This window comes from Microtus oregoni, unplaced genomic scaffold (genome assembly GCF_018167655.1).
Source record: "Microtus oregoni isolate MIOR12 unplaced genomic scaffold, Mior012 000006F_ref0000085, whole genome shotgun sequence".
Lineage (NCBI taxonomy): Eukaryota > Metazoa > Chordata > Mammalia > Rodentia > Cricetidae > Microtus > Microtus oregoni.
In genome coordinates this window covers 27,090,575-27,108,000 of record NW_024543065.1, presented here as the reverse complement: position 1 = coordinate 27,108,000, position 17,426 = coordinate 27,090,575, and the positions used below count along the sequence as shown (strand labels likewise).

General features: G+C 40.7%; 1 protein-coding gene across 2 annotated transcripts in view; it reads left to right on the top strand.

Annotated features, from left to right (window-relative positions):
* Cdc40 (cell division cycle 40) overlaps nt 1-17,426 on the top strand; it is a 51,671-nt gene that overhangs the window by 21,777 nt on the left and 12,468 nt on the right. For both annotated transcript variants that reach the window (XM_041654619.1, XM_041654620.1), the window contains 7 exons: nt 4,589-4,718; nt 8,451-8,534; nt 10,487-10,626; nt 11,494-11,590; nt 13,823-13,962; nt 14,715-14,789; nt 16,673-16,718. In XM_041654619.1, coding sequence (XP_041510553.1) covers nt 4,589-4,718; nt 8,451-8,534; nt 10,487-10,626; nt 11,494-11,590; nt 13,823-13,962; nt 14,715-14,789; nt 16,673-16,718 — 712 coding nt within the window. The remainder of the gene's footprint in view (nt 1-4,588; nt 4,719-8,450; nt 8,535-10,486; nt 10,627-11,493; nt 11,591-13,822; nt 13,963-14,714; nt 14,790-16,672; nt 16,719-17,426) is intronic.

The window sequence follows — 17,426 nt, the reverse complement described above, 5'->3', positions numbered from 1 at the left end:
GTTCATCTGTGTTGTCACAATTATATTTTTAAGGTTGGATTGTTTTCTATTGTTTATAAATACCTTTTCTTCTTTTGTTTTGTTTGTGGGGAGGTTAGATGGGAGAGTTTTACTATGTAACCCTGCCTGGCCTGGAACTCACTACACAGATGAGAGAGTGGCCCCAGTCTTCTAATTCTTCTGCCTCTGTCTCCCGACTCTCTGGCCTACAGCCTTTTTCTTGTGCTGCCTAGCTGATGGTCCCTTAAGTTGATTCCATGTTTTGGCTGTTGTGCGTGACCCTGCAGTGAACATGGGAGACATATTTCATTCGTTTTCTTGAATACATGCCCAGTAGTAGTTCTGCTAGACCGCTCCACAGTTGTAGTTTTCGGTGTCTGAGGCCCCTCCTTGTTGCATTGCATGGGCTCGGTGCTGATGTGTACTTCCTTCAGTGTGCATGAATATTTTCCCCATATCTTCCAACATGCAGGAACTCCTGTCTTTTTGATGAGCAAAGAGCGCTGAGGTGGTTCTTATTGAGATTTTAATTTACGTTTCTCTGATTACTGATGATGAACACTTTTTCATCTACCTATTGGCTATGTCTTTTTTTTAAAATGGCTGTTATAGTCCGTTGCTTTAATCACTTGTTTTCTTGCTGTTGATCTGTTTGAAATCTCTATATATTTGGGATATTAAAACCTTATCACTGTATGTTTGCAGATATGAGTAGTATCTTGCCTACATCTATAAATGTTATATAGGGAGAGTACAATTGTAGCTAACTATAGTGTACTCCAATAATTTTAACTGAAAACTTAACCCTCGTTGTTAATTAACCTGATGTGTGAATTTATTACATATTCATGTACAGATGTTTATTGTACATTCACTAGTATATATTACTATAAGTCAATTGAATATATTAAGTCTTTTAAAAAAATTTATTTATCCTCTCATACAGTTCATCCCGACTGGTGCTTTCCTTCCCTCCACTCCTTCGAGTTCTCCCTACCTCTCCCCTTCCCCAGACTGTCTACCAACACTACCAACATCCCTGTCTCTCCCCAGAAAAGAGCAGGTCTCCCAGGGTCATCAACTGAGCCAGTGATGGACGGTCCCAGGCAGTGGTGGTCCATGCCCTTAATTCCAGAACTCAGGAGGTAGAAGCACTTGAATCTCTTGAGTTTGAGGACAGCTAAGGCTACACAGTGAAACCCTGTCTCAAATAAACAAACAAAGTTACAGAAACAACTAAACATGACACAATAAGACCAGACACAAAATTTCACATTAAGGCTGGGTGAGGCTAGTCAGTAGGAGGGAAAGGGCCCCAAGAGCAGGGGAAAGAGTCAGAGACAGCCCCGCTCCCACTGTCAGGAGTTCCCCCAAAACACCAACTCGACAACCATAACATGGAGAGGGCCTAATGCAGACCAATGCAAGCTCTGTGATTGACACTTCGGGTTCTGTAAACCCCCATAAACCCTGCTTAGTTGATTCCGTAGGCCATGCTTCCCCAGTGTCCTCGACCCCTCTGGCTCCCACAGTTCCTCCTCCCCCTCTTCCATGGGGCTCCAGGAACCCCAAGGGGAGGGACCTGACAGAGATCTCCAGCCTGGGCTCTCTCTCCACCTAATGTTTGGCTATGGGTATCTGCCTCTGCTCCCATCTATTTCTGGAGGATGACTGGACTGAGCTCTGAGTATAGCAGGGCATCATTAGGAATCATTCAGTGAATCTGTCTGTCTACCTACCTACCTATTTTTGCCAGTCCTATTTGGTCCTTCCCTAAGTCTCTGGGATATCTAGCTTCTAGTTTCTAGTCATCCAGGCAGTGTTGGGCATGGACTTCTTCTCAGGGCATGGGCCTCAAATTAGTCTAGTCATTGGTTGGCCACTCCTACAAGTTCTATGCCACCGTTGCCCCAGCACATCTTGCAGGCAGGACAGATTGTAAGTCGAAGGTTTTGTGGCTGAGTTAGTGTCCCAGTCCCAAGAGGATGGCTGGCTCAGGCTCCTTATCCTCTGTTACTAGGAGTCTTTGTTAAGGTCACCCCTGTAGACTCCAGTAGTTTCCACCGCATTAGGTTCCACATCACCCTCCAAATGCCCTCCGATTCTAGTCTCTCCCTGTGGTCCCGCTTCCCCGCCTGACCCCTCCTATCCCCACCTCTACCTGCCCCTCCACCTGTGTCTATCCTGCTTTCCTTCCCAGGGAGAGCCATGCATGCCCCTTTGAGCCCTCCTTGTTACTTAGCCTTTCTGGATCCGTGGACTGTAGCATGATTATCAGTTACTTAACAGCTAATATCTACTTACAAGTGAGTGCACACATGTTTGTGTTTCTGGATCTGGGTTACCTCAGGGTGATTTTTTCTACTTCCATCCATTTGCCTGCAAATTTCATGATGTCATGGGGTTTTGTTTTGTTGTTGTTGATGATGTTGTTTTTTTAACTGCTGAGTAATACTCCATTGTGTAAATGTACCACATTTTCTTTATCTAGTCTTTGGTTGAGGGACATCTAGGTTGTTTCCAGTTTCTGGATATTATGAATAAAGCCACTATGAACATAGTTGAGCAAGTGTCCTTGGGATAGGATGGAGCATCCTTTGGGCATATGCCCAAGAGTGGTATAGCTGGATCTTGAAGTAATCGATTCCCATTTTTCTGAGGAACCACCATATTTAATAAATCCCTGTTCGTTGATGCTGAGGCCAGTCTGTAAATATAGTGGACTGAGTTCAGCCCACTTGCTATAAAGTAGGTGCTCTTTTTCTAATGGGAGCACCTGTAAGCCCATGTTCATCACATGCTTGGAGGACCAAGGGCAGTGGGATTCTGTCTTAGATTCCCTTGTCCCACACATGCCGCTTTGAGGTGTATCTGGAATGTCCAGGTGGTGCATCTTTGGAGCTCTTAATCGTTTTATTATCTCTAATTTTATGGCTATTTCTGTGCATTATAATAATTTCATGAGTAAATGGAGTTATCAGCAACTTCCGGCAGACTGCATTGTCTTCCCTGTGGTTCTGCCGATCTGCAGATGTGGCTACAAAGTCCTGTGTTGTGCATATAATTGTTCTTTATAGTTTGCAATGAGTACAATTTAAAACTTGGTTGAAAATTTGGGTATTTTAAGCAGAAATGAAAGTTTTCATTCTGTGGCAAACTTGTGTTGGTTTATTTTCCTCTAATGCAAAAAAAATATACTAGACAAATAATCTGACAGCTAAATTCATAGTTTTTCATGCATGGTGTATAGAGAAGACACAGTGTTGGTTAAGGAGAAGCAGGAATTTGTATTTGTGGCTTTGAAAATGTATCATAGAAAAAGATGGTTCTAAAGATAGTAACTTGATGTTCTAATGTCAAAATATTTCATCAGGATCAATTGAGTGTTCCAGTGTTCAGATAAATGCCTTTATGTGCCGAGAGTGATAGTGTGTGCTGGTAATCCCAGCAATTGGGAGGTGAAGGCAGGATTATTGCTAATTTGAGGTCAATGTGGGGCTCCATGCAAGTTCTAAGTCAACCTGGGCTATATTGTGCAACAAATAAAAGAATAATAAAGAGAAAAGTATTAAACTCATTCTTCCCTAAGTGTGAACACTCATTTGACTCTTCATAAAAACAAGCAAAAAGTAAGAACTTTGAAAAGATTGGCAAGAGTTCCAGAGCATCTTGGGCTACAGAGTGAAACTTGTGTCAGAGTTTGATGTTCCCGGATCTTTTATAATAGCATGACTTAGTAGGGGTTAACACTACAGATTGTAGCATTTCTTAACTATTTTACAGTTAGACTTTACAGTTGCATGGGTAGGGAAAGTTTTAAGGTAGTGAGGCATTGCCTCAGGCTTGGTCTAGCCTTGGTTCTAGTAGGTTGATAAGCACTGTAGACTTCTGTATGTATAGCTGAGCAGAGTGCCTGACTTTTCAAAAACAAATCAACATTTGGAAAATCATTCTGGAAACCCCAGCCTTTTAAACCAATAGGTCACAGTGCCACCGTTTTGTTTGAGAATGTTAATTCTCTGAGTGGAGAAGTTCTATTTACATTTGTGGTGTGTCTTCTGGGGGACTCTTTCAAATACTTCATTTTTAGTTTGTTTCCCATCCTGTGCCTCCACTAGAATTCTAATTGATCTTTATTTGATTAATGATATCTGTATTTTCTGTTTGCCACGCACGATGGCAAATGTAGAGGATTCTGAGTCTCTACCTTTGAGGAACTCATAATTAGTGAAAAAACATGCTTTTAAAAGAAAAAAAAATTGTTTTCCAGTGCAGTCATTGACAAAAGATCACCCCAAACCCCAAGTCACAATTTAGAAAAATCAATAATGATTCTCAGTTACCCAGAGACAAGCCTTCAGGTTAGACTTCCTGCAGTGCCAACATCTAGCTCTTGAAATAAATAGACACATGTGGACTTCTAGGAGCTGCGCTCTCCTCCTGTCCCAGGGGCTAACAGACAGTGCTAATCAGTCATTGCCTCATTCCCCTGGCCTGTGAGGCTGGCATGGCCCCTGATGGTTTAGAGTTGAATATGCGTTATATGGTGACTTCAGTAACTGTCTCTCCCTTCCTTATAACATTGCAGTTTGGACCAGAAAATCCCTTTAGAACACAGCAAATGGCTGCTCCTAGAAATATGCTTTCTGGATATGCCGAGCCGGCGCATATCAATGACTTCATGTTTGAACAGCAGAGAAGAACGTTTGCTACATACGGTAAGGTGGGGATAAAACTTCAGCAGTCGTGGTTCGGCTTTACAAAAAGCATGAGTAGTGTATGCCGTCATTCATTTTGTCTTCCGGCTTTTTAAGTTTATGGATCTGGATTTCACCAAAGAGGTAGTGTACTGAATGGAAAGTGACTTTGAATATTGAACTCTTATTTTTAATCCTCTATGATTTTTTTCATACTATTGTCTATGGTCCTAAGACTAGGATGTTCCTTGTTATTGTACTTGGAGATGAACATTTGTTATTAAATGTCTATCACATGCAGATAATTATTAAGTTGATAAGTAAAGATAATGTATGAAAATTGTATTCATTATTTTATATACTACTTAACTTTATTCTGTTTCTCAAATCTTATTTCTTAAATATTTTCTCTTAGTTACTAAAGGCCAGTAGAATAGTAACAAAGCCATAGAATAAAATAACTTCATTCTCTCAGTAATAGAATTTTTAAAAATTAAGCAGTTACAGAGATAGTTGTGAAAAGGATTTGTCCTATATTGTTGGGTTATATATCACCATGCCAGGGATGCAGTCAGTGAAAACTGACACTAGCTGGGGATGTAGCTCAGGTGATAGGTTACTGGCTGAGCCTATAGGCTCTGGGTTCAATCACCAGTGCAGCGCAACTCAGACGTGGTGGTGACTTGTGCCTGTAATCTTAGTATTCCGAGAAGTACAGGGCCTAAGAATCTGAAGTTCAAGGGCATCCTTGGGCCCATAGTGAGTGTAGGCCAACCTGGGTTCCATGAGATCCTGCCTCAAAAACAAACAAGAAAATAACAAAAAGACTGCACACTACTATAATCACCTAGAAGATTTCGTTGATACTTCTAGTATCAGTAAAGGGTTACAAATTCACTTCGTACCCTTTGCCTACAGTAATGTGTGCACCCTAAAAACTAAGTCATGAGAGATGGGGATATGGCTCAGCTAAGAGCACTGGCTGTTCTCCCAGAGGACCTGGGTTCAATTCCCAGCGCCCACATGGTGGGCCACAGTGTCTGTAAGTCTAGTTCCAGGGGATCCACAACCCTCTTGTTGCCTTTGTGCACCAGGCACTCACATGGTGCATAGACATACATGAAGGCAAAACACGCGCACGCGCGCGCACACACACACACACACACACACAAAACCCAAAAACTTAGGAATTTATATATTCTAGCCTATACTAAGACAGACTTAAAGTTTTTGTTTTCATAAATTTTAGAAGGGGCCATTTCAATAATTTAAATAGCTTAGTCTCCTTAAAGTAAAGCAGGATTAAAAATAATAATAAATTATGCTTTTATTAACATCTACTTTTCAAGTTTCTTTATAGGAAGCATAAGCATTTACAGCCATTAAGTTTGCCTAGTTTGGAAATGAACTTGTTTGAAAATAAATAGCCATTGTGGTGTGTTCATGCCTTTAATCCCAGCCCTTGGGAATTAGAGGCAGGCGGATCTCTCTGAGTTCAAGGGCAGCCTGGTCTACAGAGTGAGGACAGGACAGCCAGCACTATAGAGAGAAACACTGTCTCAAAACAGGGAGGGCATTAAGTTTTCTTCTGTGTGGAGAAGGCAGTGGATTAAGTCAAAGACTGTGCTAGTGAGAGCATTGAAGACATAAAAGGTGTGCAGCTGTAATATAGGAAAAGCCTGGAAACTAAGACAGCAGATAGGTGTAAGGAATTAGGTCGGTACGATAAAAAACCAGGCTAGCTCAAGAATAACAGTTATACTTTAATGGTTAAAGAGGGGAAACTCACACTATAAGAGTGGGAGGTCCGACTTCCAATCGGTCCCGCTGGCACCGTGCAGAGAGATCGTGCACCTGGATCTCAGTTTTTCTTCCTAGTCCAGTTCGCCACACCCCAATTAGCTGTGATTGGTTAAGAAAGTTTCCCCATCATCTCCCCCTTTTGTCTAAACAAGATGGATCCAAACCCAATATAACTATATATAATAGGAACAGATACCAAATATAAAATGAAAAACAGTAAACAATATTAAGCAAGGAACACATAACAAAAGTTTTACTAAACTTTCTATTTCAAGGAGTCTAACTAGTGTATTGAAATTAAGCTTGGCTAAATCATGAGGAAGGTAACTATAATTATCTAATCTTCAACTCCATCAAAGATCTGAGAAGGGAAACAATATTACTTGAGTAAACAGGAAGTGCTACTACTGGGATATAGAACAGTATCAGGCCTACCATCTCAGTGAATGTCTGGGGTAGGTTTCTACTCCATAGTGCGTTTAGTTTATGCTTGATGTACCACATGTACCATGGTCTTCCATGGTCCGGTGCGACCCAGGAAAAGAGGTCTACCCAAACGCACTCACATTAGTTTTCCCAAGTTCACTACTACAGTAAACGCTTGGTCTAATCAGTCTTCATAATAGTCCATCTTATTCACAGGAGATTCCAGATCATCAGTCTGTGTTCACAGTCATTTTATATATCAAAGATTACAAAAACGTCTTCTATTACCCCATAGTTCAAATAAATTATTATACAAACAAAAAAGTTCTCTAGTATTCTCGTAGGTCTTGAAGCTTCTTTTTCGTTGTGAGTTTTCAATGGAGTTTACTTTTTTCCCATTGGTAGTCGTTCTTGAAATGGATATAGCACTGATGTTATCCTTATGCCCTTAAAAACCTGGAGTCACTTACGGCGGCGTTTGAGCCTGTGGTTTCAGAGATTCGACTCCAAAGCCACTCTTGAGACGTCAAGCTCTCTCCTCTGACTATAATGGTGGAAGAAGAAAACTATATGCAAATGAGCTAATAGCCAGATGGTTGGTTCTATTCTGGTATATTGTAAGGATGATTTGAACTCCTACATCCTTGGCCTGTTTTAAAGTTATACTTCATAACAATTCTTTTTTATATTTCCCCAAAGAAATTTAGTCTTCAGCTGCAAAGTTAAAAATCAACATTAAATACATCCACCAGTCTGCACCCTTTCAGAAGTGCGTGGTGCTTTTTCATGGCTGCCGATGTGGTTGGAGGCCATAGCCTGATGATCTTGCTCGGCCTTATGAATATGCTGGATTATTAGGAAGACCAATTTTTATCAAACATTTTTTGTAATAACACATCCACTCAAGAAAATTCTAATTTGAGTGTGCATATTTTTTTGGTCCCCTTTGACCAATGAAGAACACAAATACATGCAACTGTGTATGGTGTAACTGAGTGAAGAGTCGTATTCCTATGCCAGCAGATAGCCTTACTCCTCTCACCAGGAACGTCAGGAATTGCTTTTAAAAGTAGTGTTTTAAGATTGGAAACTGCCCTTACTAAGAAGGATATCTTCCAAATAATAGCTGTAGCTTATATATAACATCTTATCCTGTTTCTTTTCGGTTTAATAAGTAATGTTCTAACGGTAGTGTCCACTATCAAGAAGGAAAAGGAAATAGCTTCTAACTTTCTGGACACAGAATGCACTGTAATTTAACCTCTGCGAGAATGTGAACTGAACTATGAGTTCACAGCTAGAAAAGCTCTTAGTTCTGCAATGATTGTTTGCTAGATTCACCCTGTGAAATACTGCTCGCTCTAGTCTCTCGTGATCCAGCCCGACATGTGGGGGAAGGGTTGGAAATGGAAGTGGAGCTCAGAAAGGAAGGCCTGGTCCTTAGGGAAAGGAAACTAGGAAGTGGGTGCTTACAGTGAACGAGCTATAAAAGGGGAGTTGGCCATTTGCACTTTCTGCTTTCAGGCTACGCACTGGACCCTTCACTGGATAGCCACCAAGTGTCTGCTAAATACATCGGGTCTGTAGAAGAAGCTGAAAAGAATCAAGGTAATATGTTTAAAGTAGGTAATTATAACGAGTGTCTTGCAGTCACCAAACAGTAGGGAAAACTAGTATTTTGTATAGTTCCTGATTTTTTTTAAGGTCAAAGTAGCAGAGCGATAGGGGTTAGAGCACTAGTTCAGAACCACTACTGTTCACCGCTCACGCCTGCCACTCATTGGTTGTGTCGTCTTGTCAGGAATATGACAGTACTTACCTTTTTTGGTTATTTTAAGTGCTTGGCACCATGCCAACCACTAGAAATCATTCTATTACAATTAATGCAAAGCTGGGCGGTGGTGGCGCACGCCTTTAATCCCAGCACTCAGGAGGCAGAGGCAGGCGGATCTCTGTGAGTTCGAGGCCAGCCTGGTCTACAAGAGCTAGTTCCAGGACAGGCTCCAAAACCACAGAGAAACCCTGTCTCGAAAAAACCAAAAAAAAAAACAAAAAAAAAAAACAAAAATCATTCTATTACAATTAATGCATAGGTAAACTTGGCAACTGGCCTCTCAGCTGTCAAGCTACTTTTTAACAGGAAAATTCCATACTAGATGTTTGTTGAAATAATTTTTGACAAATTGCTGTGATAGCAGATTTTTAATGTCTTTTAAAATATATTTATGTTTCTATTCACTTAGTAATCATGACAAACATTATAACCTAAATGACACCTTAGTACAAAGTTCATCAGACTATTGATATCTTATTTACAAAATGTGCTCATTGCATGAGGATAACCCTATATTATGAAGCTGCTTTCTTAGTATGGGATAATTAGTACTGTAGTCGAATTTTAATTTGCTTTGTTGTAACACAAAGCCCAATGGAAACTGCTTTGAGTTCATATAGATGGACCTTTTTCTTCAGTTAGACCTTTACTCCCTGTGCACATGTGCACACACAATTAGATTCTTAGTCAGCTTTTGACCACGACACTCAAACGTTTCTTTCTGTTTAGTGGGTACAAACAGTATGCAGCCTTCACCTACTGATGAAATCAAGAGCATCATCTTTTGTAAGTCTGTTTAAGGTTGATGACATTAGAGGCCAAGAATACCGGATTCTATGAAGCATCGTTTAATTTGTATTGTTGTATACACATGAAATAAAAGTAAAGTATTAAATGTCTATGGTAGTTTAATTCCATTTTAAAATGATAAATCAAAGTTTATTTTTGTTTTTAGAGTTGCTGGGCATATTGATGCACACTTATAATTCCATTAAGGCTATCCTGGGCTACATGAGAACAAAAACAAAACAAAACAATACTGGTTCATTAACAAAACAAAACTGAAAAAAAATATTGGTTTGTTTATTTATTTATTTATTTATTAAGAAGGTGCCTGAGCCAGGTGGTGGTGGCATACTCTTTTAATCCCAGCACTCGGGAGGCTGAGCCAAGTGGATGTCTTGAGTTCGAGGCCTGCCTGGTCTACAAGAGCTAGTTCCAAGACAGGCTCCAAAAACTACAGAGAAACTATGTCTTGAAAAAAACCATAAAGAAAAAAAAAGGTTTTTGGACCCAGCAACTCCCCAACTTCCCAATTCCCCCACACATCACTCTCCCCAGATCTGTCATGAGTCTTTAAAAGCCCAAGACCAGCAACCTGGTGGTCCCCTACTGCCTGGGACCTCTCCTGCCAAGCAGGAGCTGTTCTCTCTACTTCTTAAGCTAAATGATGATAAACTTCTCCCTGAAACTAAAACCAAAACCAAAAGAGTCGCTATACCATTGTAAGTCCTTTAAAGAGTGTTAGAATTTGAAAGGCATCCCAATATCTTTTCCCAAAATACTGAATTTCTTCTTGTCAGCAAGAGTGGGTCTCTATGGCAGTTTCAGACAGATTTTGGTTTGGGTTGCTCATAATTACTTTAGCCAAGTAAAATCTTATATACTGGTATTTCTAAAGAACATAGACTTGCTCGCTTACTGTTCATGTTTATTGTTAATGTAGGTCTAACTGTATTTGAAACTGGTCAGAAGAAAACAGAAAAGAGGAAAAAGTTCAAAGAAAATGATGCATCTAACATTGATGGTTTCTTGGGACCGTGGGCAAAATATGTGGATGAAAAAGATGTGGCCAAACCTTCAGAAGTAAGCGTTGATGTTTTCAGCATCAGTTCCAGTGTGTGCTCTGTTTTTGTCAATCATATCTGTGTTGGTAAATGTGAGAATTCCCAAGAGGAACCATGACTCATCAAAATTTCTCAGCCTTAGCTGACTGAGAAAATATAAAATTTCTTTGCTTTTCTTTGCAACAATATTTGTATCTGCCTTTTTTTTCTGCTATATTTTCCCCGGTGCTCTTTTGACTAACATAGATTATGGAACCAGTTTTTAATAAAATTAGCCCGTAGCCCAGTCTCTGAGAGCTGGGCTCTGTTCTTGGTTCTGGAGCACAGTGGTGGACAAGATAAAGGAACTCTTGTCCTTAGGAATTTGTATTCTGGCTGTTGCTTACGCCCGTTTATAAATTAGTAGCATGGGTATCCTTCCAGCTTACTTTAGGTGCCTTATCTTGACTTGTTTATGTAGATAGGATTTGCTGTTTGCCTGTCTTCCCCTTCCCAGCTCTCCCCAAAAAAGTTGATCTGAAATCTGTAATGTTGCTTATGTCCTCGTGACGATGTAAAAGCAACTCGCGGCAAACAACCCTGTCTTCTTAAACTCAATGACCTCTGATACCAGATTTTCTGATGGCTTGGCTTTTCATTTGCATAATTAGCATAACACATTAAATTTATTTCTGGGTGTTCCAGAAGTATGAACTTTACATGTGCATGTGTATAAAATCAGTTTAAAAATATTGCTAGGCATGTGTCTAATGTCAGCTTGTGATCAGTATAAGAGGTAATCCATCTCTATCCTAGGAGAAGTATTTGTAAACCTCCTTATAGGGAGTGTATGACCAACAGTCATATTCAGGCATTCATTCAAAAGTTCTCATCTTTGTTTCCTTAGGAAGAACAAAAGGAATTGGATGAAATCACAGCGAAGAGGCAGAAGAAAGGCAAACAGGAAGAGGAGAAACCTGGGGAGGAGAAGACAATCTTACATGGTAATGAAGTTCTCACGTCTGTACTGTCATGAAAATCTACTGTGTTTATTTTTGTTCCGTATAATGCCGGTTCTTCTCACTGTTGGCTGCTATTATGTGACTATTATATTAAGAATAATTTGCATCCTACAGAAATTAGCATAGACTTTATATGAATGAAAGAGAAAATGTAGTATGATTAAAGATAAGCAAAGATAATTTTTGTATAAGTATCAGTGGGTATTTTATTTTATTTTTATTTTTTTTAAACATTTTATTTATATATTATGTGTACAGTGTTCTGTCTGTCTGTATGCTTGCTGGCCAGAAGAGGGCACCAGATCTCATTATAGGTGGCTGTGAGCCACCATGTGGCTGCTGGGAATCGAACTCAGGACCTCTGGAAGAGCAGTCAGTGCTCTTAAACTCTGAGCCATCTCTCCAGACCCTCAGTGGGTATTTTAAAAAAGAGTAAAGAATAAACTTGAATGGTCTGTCAGTTTTTTTCCTAAAATAATGCCTTAAGTGCATCAGTTGTTTAACCCAAGCCAAATAAATGTCCCTGTGTCATCACTGTCATAGAACAAACTGTTTTCCATAGGAGTATATGTGAGATTACTAGACTTATGAATGTCCCCTAACTTATCTGTTCATTAAGAATTAGTTTCAGTTGGGGAATTCCACAATGCTGACCAGCTTAGAGAACGATTCAGTCCTGGCCATGCTGCTTTGCCACACCGAGTGCTTAGGGTTCAGGAGGCCACATTTAGCTTCACAGACTTGGGTTTTATGTCTAAGGAGTCTGGTAGTGCTGTGTGCTTATCCCACGACCACCATAAGCAGTGCCTGGCAGCGCTGTTGAGCACCTAGCCTGTGCAGGCGCGCTGCCAGCTTCTGTAGGTACACTCTGTAATTTAAGTTGGCTACTTAAATTTGGTTCCACTCCTGGCTCCTTTTTCCCTGAGAACTCCCTCTGTGACCCGTGGTGTATACAGTCGTTATGTGAGACTGCCGTACAAAGGAAACATTTACCTGATCATTACAGAAAATTTTAAATTTTATAAATATATAAATATAAATAAATTTTACCATTCTTTTAAGATGAAAACAAGTTTTCATAGTAATGAAATCAATGTTCTCTTTTATTTTTACATAAGAAATAAATCTTGGTTGAACGATACTGCAGGAGGTAGAACGCATTTTAATGTTTTTCAGACTTGGTCAATATTTAACTTTATAGTCATCAATGCTGAGAACACCACTCTGCATGAATACCTAGTACAAAATGACAGGCGAATATTTAGGACCATTGCAGAGATTATTTGAAATTCTGTCCTAATTCTAAGCCAGAAGTCACTTAGTAATTTCCAGTGAAGCTCAAACCAACCACCGGAAAAGCAGCTTTTTAAACCAGACAAACATGATCCAAAGGTATACTAATTGGATGCATACACAATAAGGATGATCATAGGGAAAATGAAAACCTTTGTTTTCCAAATTAAACTATTGTGTATCTAGAATCTCACAAAGCTTCGTGCAGTAAAAACACTGCAATGATAGCATATGATAGTGTTAAATCGGAGCCGAGAGTCCTTGCAGCCGCGGTGATGTTCCGGGGAGACAGCATACACAATGCAGAGCTCACGTGGTGCGTCCCAGGCTGCAGTGGACCTGCTGGAGTGCTACAGTGCAGCTCAGGAGGCTCAGCTGCAAACACCCCAGCTTCCCTCCTTACAACAGGCCATGAGTGGTCTAAGCCGCACATGCAACTTTTCTTATAAAGTTTGCTGTGAAAATGGAGAAAGGCAGATAGAACAGAAGCAGGTGGTAAAGTGGGAAGGTGGAGAATGAAGAACTAACACTTGTTCTCTGTTGGCTTTGCCTTGGCTTTTTTTGCTCCAGTTCTTTAACAGTGACTCTGAAGACCTAAGGGTTATCTTTCCATCCCTCGTGGTGATTGTGTTGCCGTGAAGTCTCTGTTACTGCAATGTGTAGCCAAGCAAGAGAGCTATAGATCTCATACCTCCTGGGTGTCTAGAAACTAAAACACTGCCTTTCATGGTAATGATAGCAGGGAATACAGGAGCTTGATTTCGCCAACCCATGATCTTAGTGTTTACCGTCGTCAGCGTGGCATTCCCTCTGTCTCAGTAGAATGCTAGATCTTGGCATTTGCTACTGCTTTAAGAGTACAGATTGCATGACTATGACTTACGTTTATTTATGGCTGTCTTTTGACTTTTTTTGTTTTAGTCAAAGAAATGTATGACTATCAAGGCAGGTCCTACCTTCACATACCTCAGGATGTTGGTGTTAATCTACGGTCGTCTGTGCCACCTGAAAAATGTTACCTTCCCAAAAAACAAATTCACGTGTGGTCTGGACACACAAAGGTAAGGCAACTGAGTGTTCCCACAATAAAACACAAAGGGAAGCCGATGTGGAACTTCAGCTGTCGGTCAGGAAAGTCAGGACAGGAGCCTCAAACTCAGGGTCAATGTGAGATTGGCTTGGTAGAGTCCTCCATGGATTGGCCAGCCAGCGGTCTTCAAGGCCATCCAGGTTGCTCGTGACGTGAGCTCTGTGGGTCAGTGTCCATCCTCCACCCTGTTGCTTGTTCCTTCCCCCAGCTTCCTGTGCCATCTGCCTCCTCTTGGCACCACACGGTGAGTGAAGGGCAGATGGCAGCGAGTCTGCTGCTTAGCCCCAGTGACTCCGCACCAGACCAGAGATGCTCCTTGCTTCCTAATCCAAGGCAATGTTTGTATTTTAAATTATTTTATTTAAATTATTTTAGAACAACACAAAGTGGGATATTCGCACACTCTAGAGGCTGATACTCTTTGTCAGCTTCAGGGTCCCAGGTGTCAGTTTCCAGAGCTTTGCCAAGAACAAGGAGCCTCAGAGAAGAAGGGCAAGAAGTGGGGCAGGTAGCAGTTTTGACTGGCTCACCATAAGGAAGTGAAATTTAAAGTTTAAAATAAAAAGACCTCAATAATTTAGTGTCAAGATAGGGCTTCTTGGAACACTGATAAAGGCTATTCTGGAACATGATGTTTGGAATAAAGAAAAATAACAAATTAGGTTGCTTGCACTATCCTGTCTCTTTGAATGCTTCAGAGCAGTAATGAGGTCTCTTTTCCAGGGTGTCAGTGCGGTCAGGCTGTTTCCTCTTTCTGGACATTTGTTGCTGTCTTGCTCCATGGACTGTAAAATTAAGGTGAGTTTTCAGGAACCCAGTGGGAATGCTGCAGAGCCAGAACTTTGGGGAGGTCTGTCTGAGTAATCAGAAATAAATTGGGATTATTAGGCAATTAGAAGCTAATTGTTTTCTGTTAAGCCCTATGTATGTAGCTATTTGTGGCCTGCTTCCAAACTTGTAGAGTCAGACGTGGCTCTGTGGTCCAATTGGCTGGGCTCTTTTTAAAGCTCAGACAGCTGATTAGGATGTAATCCAATCACTTTGGCACTGGGCACATAAATATTGAATCAGGAATAATGCATTTTTTATCGAGGTTATGGATATGTAACTGAGTTTGTTCCTCAGCCTGACTGAGGAAAGAAAGGCTGCGATGGAAACCCCATGTCCAGAGAGTAGACAGTGTAATTTACCCTTTTCTCCCGACCGCCCGGACACCAGCTAGAAGCACCGCCCTCAGCCTCTCCCGCCCTGTTCTCGGGCGTCCATCTTAGCCTCTTCCCTGCTGTGGAGTGCATGGCAGGAACAACAAGCTGCCCCTCTTGTCAACTCGAGTAGAAAGGGAACTTCTCTGAAACCTTACGGTTTAAAGAATAGTTGGTATCTTTGTGGATCATTGTGGTGGTTCAGTAAATCCCAGCCCTGTAGTATTCTTGTAGCTTGGAGAGTCAAATTATCAAGGCTTTATTTATCCTTTTTAAACAGTGATAAGTATTACCAGTATATAAAGTCGCTGCATTTGTTGGGAGCAGTCATTTAGACATTTGTCTGTAATAGAAACGCTTTGTCTCTGACTAAAGCAGTTTCTCAGAAAACTCCTAATTTTCTTTAACTTTCATTGAGATTATGATCATCCCTTGGATCAAGAAACAAAGCAAAATTGAATGTAGCTCACACCTGTAGGCATTTAGTAGGTACCTATGATATGCAGGGGGATTATAATATAGAAGGTTTGAAAGTCCTGACTGTCTCACGTTGATGTAAGTAACCGTGACGCAGGCAGGCACAGGCGCACATTCCGGCTTCAGTAGAAGCATGCCTGAGCAGGAAGGCCAGGAAGGGAGGGGCCAGGGAGAGTTGAGTCTGCTTGGGGAAAATGAATAGAAGGAGTCAGCATGATGAATTCTGAAACCTACAGCAGGGTTGTGGTTGCCAGAGCATAAAATATACGAGGAAAAAAATAATTCCAGCCCCAGGCAAGGGAGCAGGTCCCAGAGGTCCTTGTCTGCCATGTTCAGGACCTGAGGCTTCTGTCTGGTTGGCATTGGGGGACCAGAAAATGCTTTTGATTTTAGAGCACTAACAGCATTGGTGAATTGAGGGAGACAAGAGTGATGCTAGTTTTGAAGTCTTTGTATATATCTGCTTTAGATATGATGAGGATTATGAGCCATAGATAATATTTTCATATAGATTCTATATGTTATTTCAGAATAGTACTTTTTAAATACTTCAGTATGAAAATGGTACATAACAGCAGTTCTTACAACACTTAATTCCTTTACAATTAGTTTGTTACAAAAGTAAAAGCTGTTCTTCTTAGAAAAATACGTAAAGTACAGAAAAAAGTAAGAAAATAAAAATACCCAGATAAATTCCATATATAGCTAAATCCTCTTGATATTTTGATGTAAATACCTCTTCAAGTATAAAGAAAGTGTGTGTGTATCCCAAAAGTATAACTCAAAATGGCAAACTAGTCAATATTTAGTAATTAAATCCATTGTGCCTACAAAAGATGTATATACACACATAGCTAGCACAGGACTGTTGTTATTGATAAAAACTTGCGTTAAGACTGATATCCCCAGGGCTAGTGGCTTAGAGTACATGAGGTCATGTGTTCAATTTCTAACATCGTATAGAAAATATTTACATTTACATGTGTTTTTTATTTTCTCCAGCTATGGGAAGTTTATGGAGACCGGCGCTGTCTAAGAACATTTATCGGTAATATTTCTTTTTCTCCCTGTCTATAAATCTGTTTAGGAAAGCTTTTGCAAGAGAGATATAACATCAGTAGCAGCAGTTTTACTGCCTTGACGTGAAGGCAAACATTCTCAGGTCTACTGAGCTGAGTCATGAAGGAGTAAACTCTTAGGTAGGCAGAGAGGACTAGGAAGTGAGAGTGGTATGAGGAGCACGTGTGGTAACTGTTCCAGGGTAGAGCAGAGGGACAGGAGTGGACAAGAGTGGAAGCGGGCCAGGCTGTGGAGAACCAGCTGAACTAGTAATGAAGGAAACTGAATCCTGACGGCAGGGAAGAGCATTGGACAGCCCTTTCTGTGAATCCTGACGGCAGGGAAGAGCATTGGACAGCCCTTTCTGGAAAGTAATGTGATCGGAACTATACAAAGATGATGTGGCAATCTGGAGTAGACTTTGATAGGCAAGCCTAGAAGTAAGAAAATAAATTTATACAGTTATTTTATTAGTCTCTCTTCAAAATGGCGAGAGTTTGAACTAAAGCACAGAGACAGAAGAAAGAATTTAGTAAGATTCAGCAACAGGATATGAGTGATAAGACTGCGGGGACCTTAGACACCTCCCGGCCGGCCAGATGAGTGGTAGCGCTGTCCAGCAAGGAAGGGAACGTAAGGTTTGGGACTGTTGAGTCTGAGCAGCTGTGAAGATGTCCAGTACGCAGTAGCCATAGCT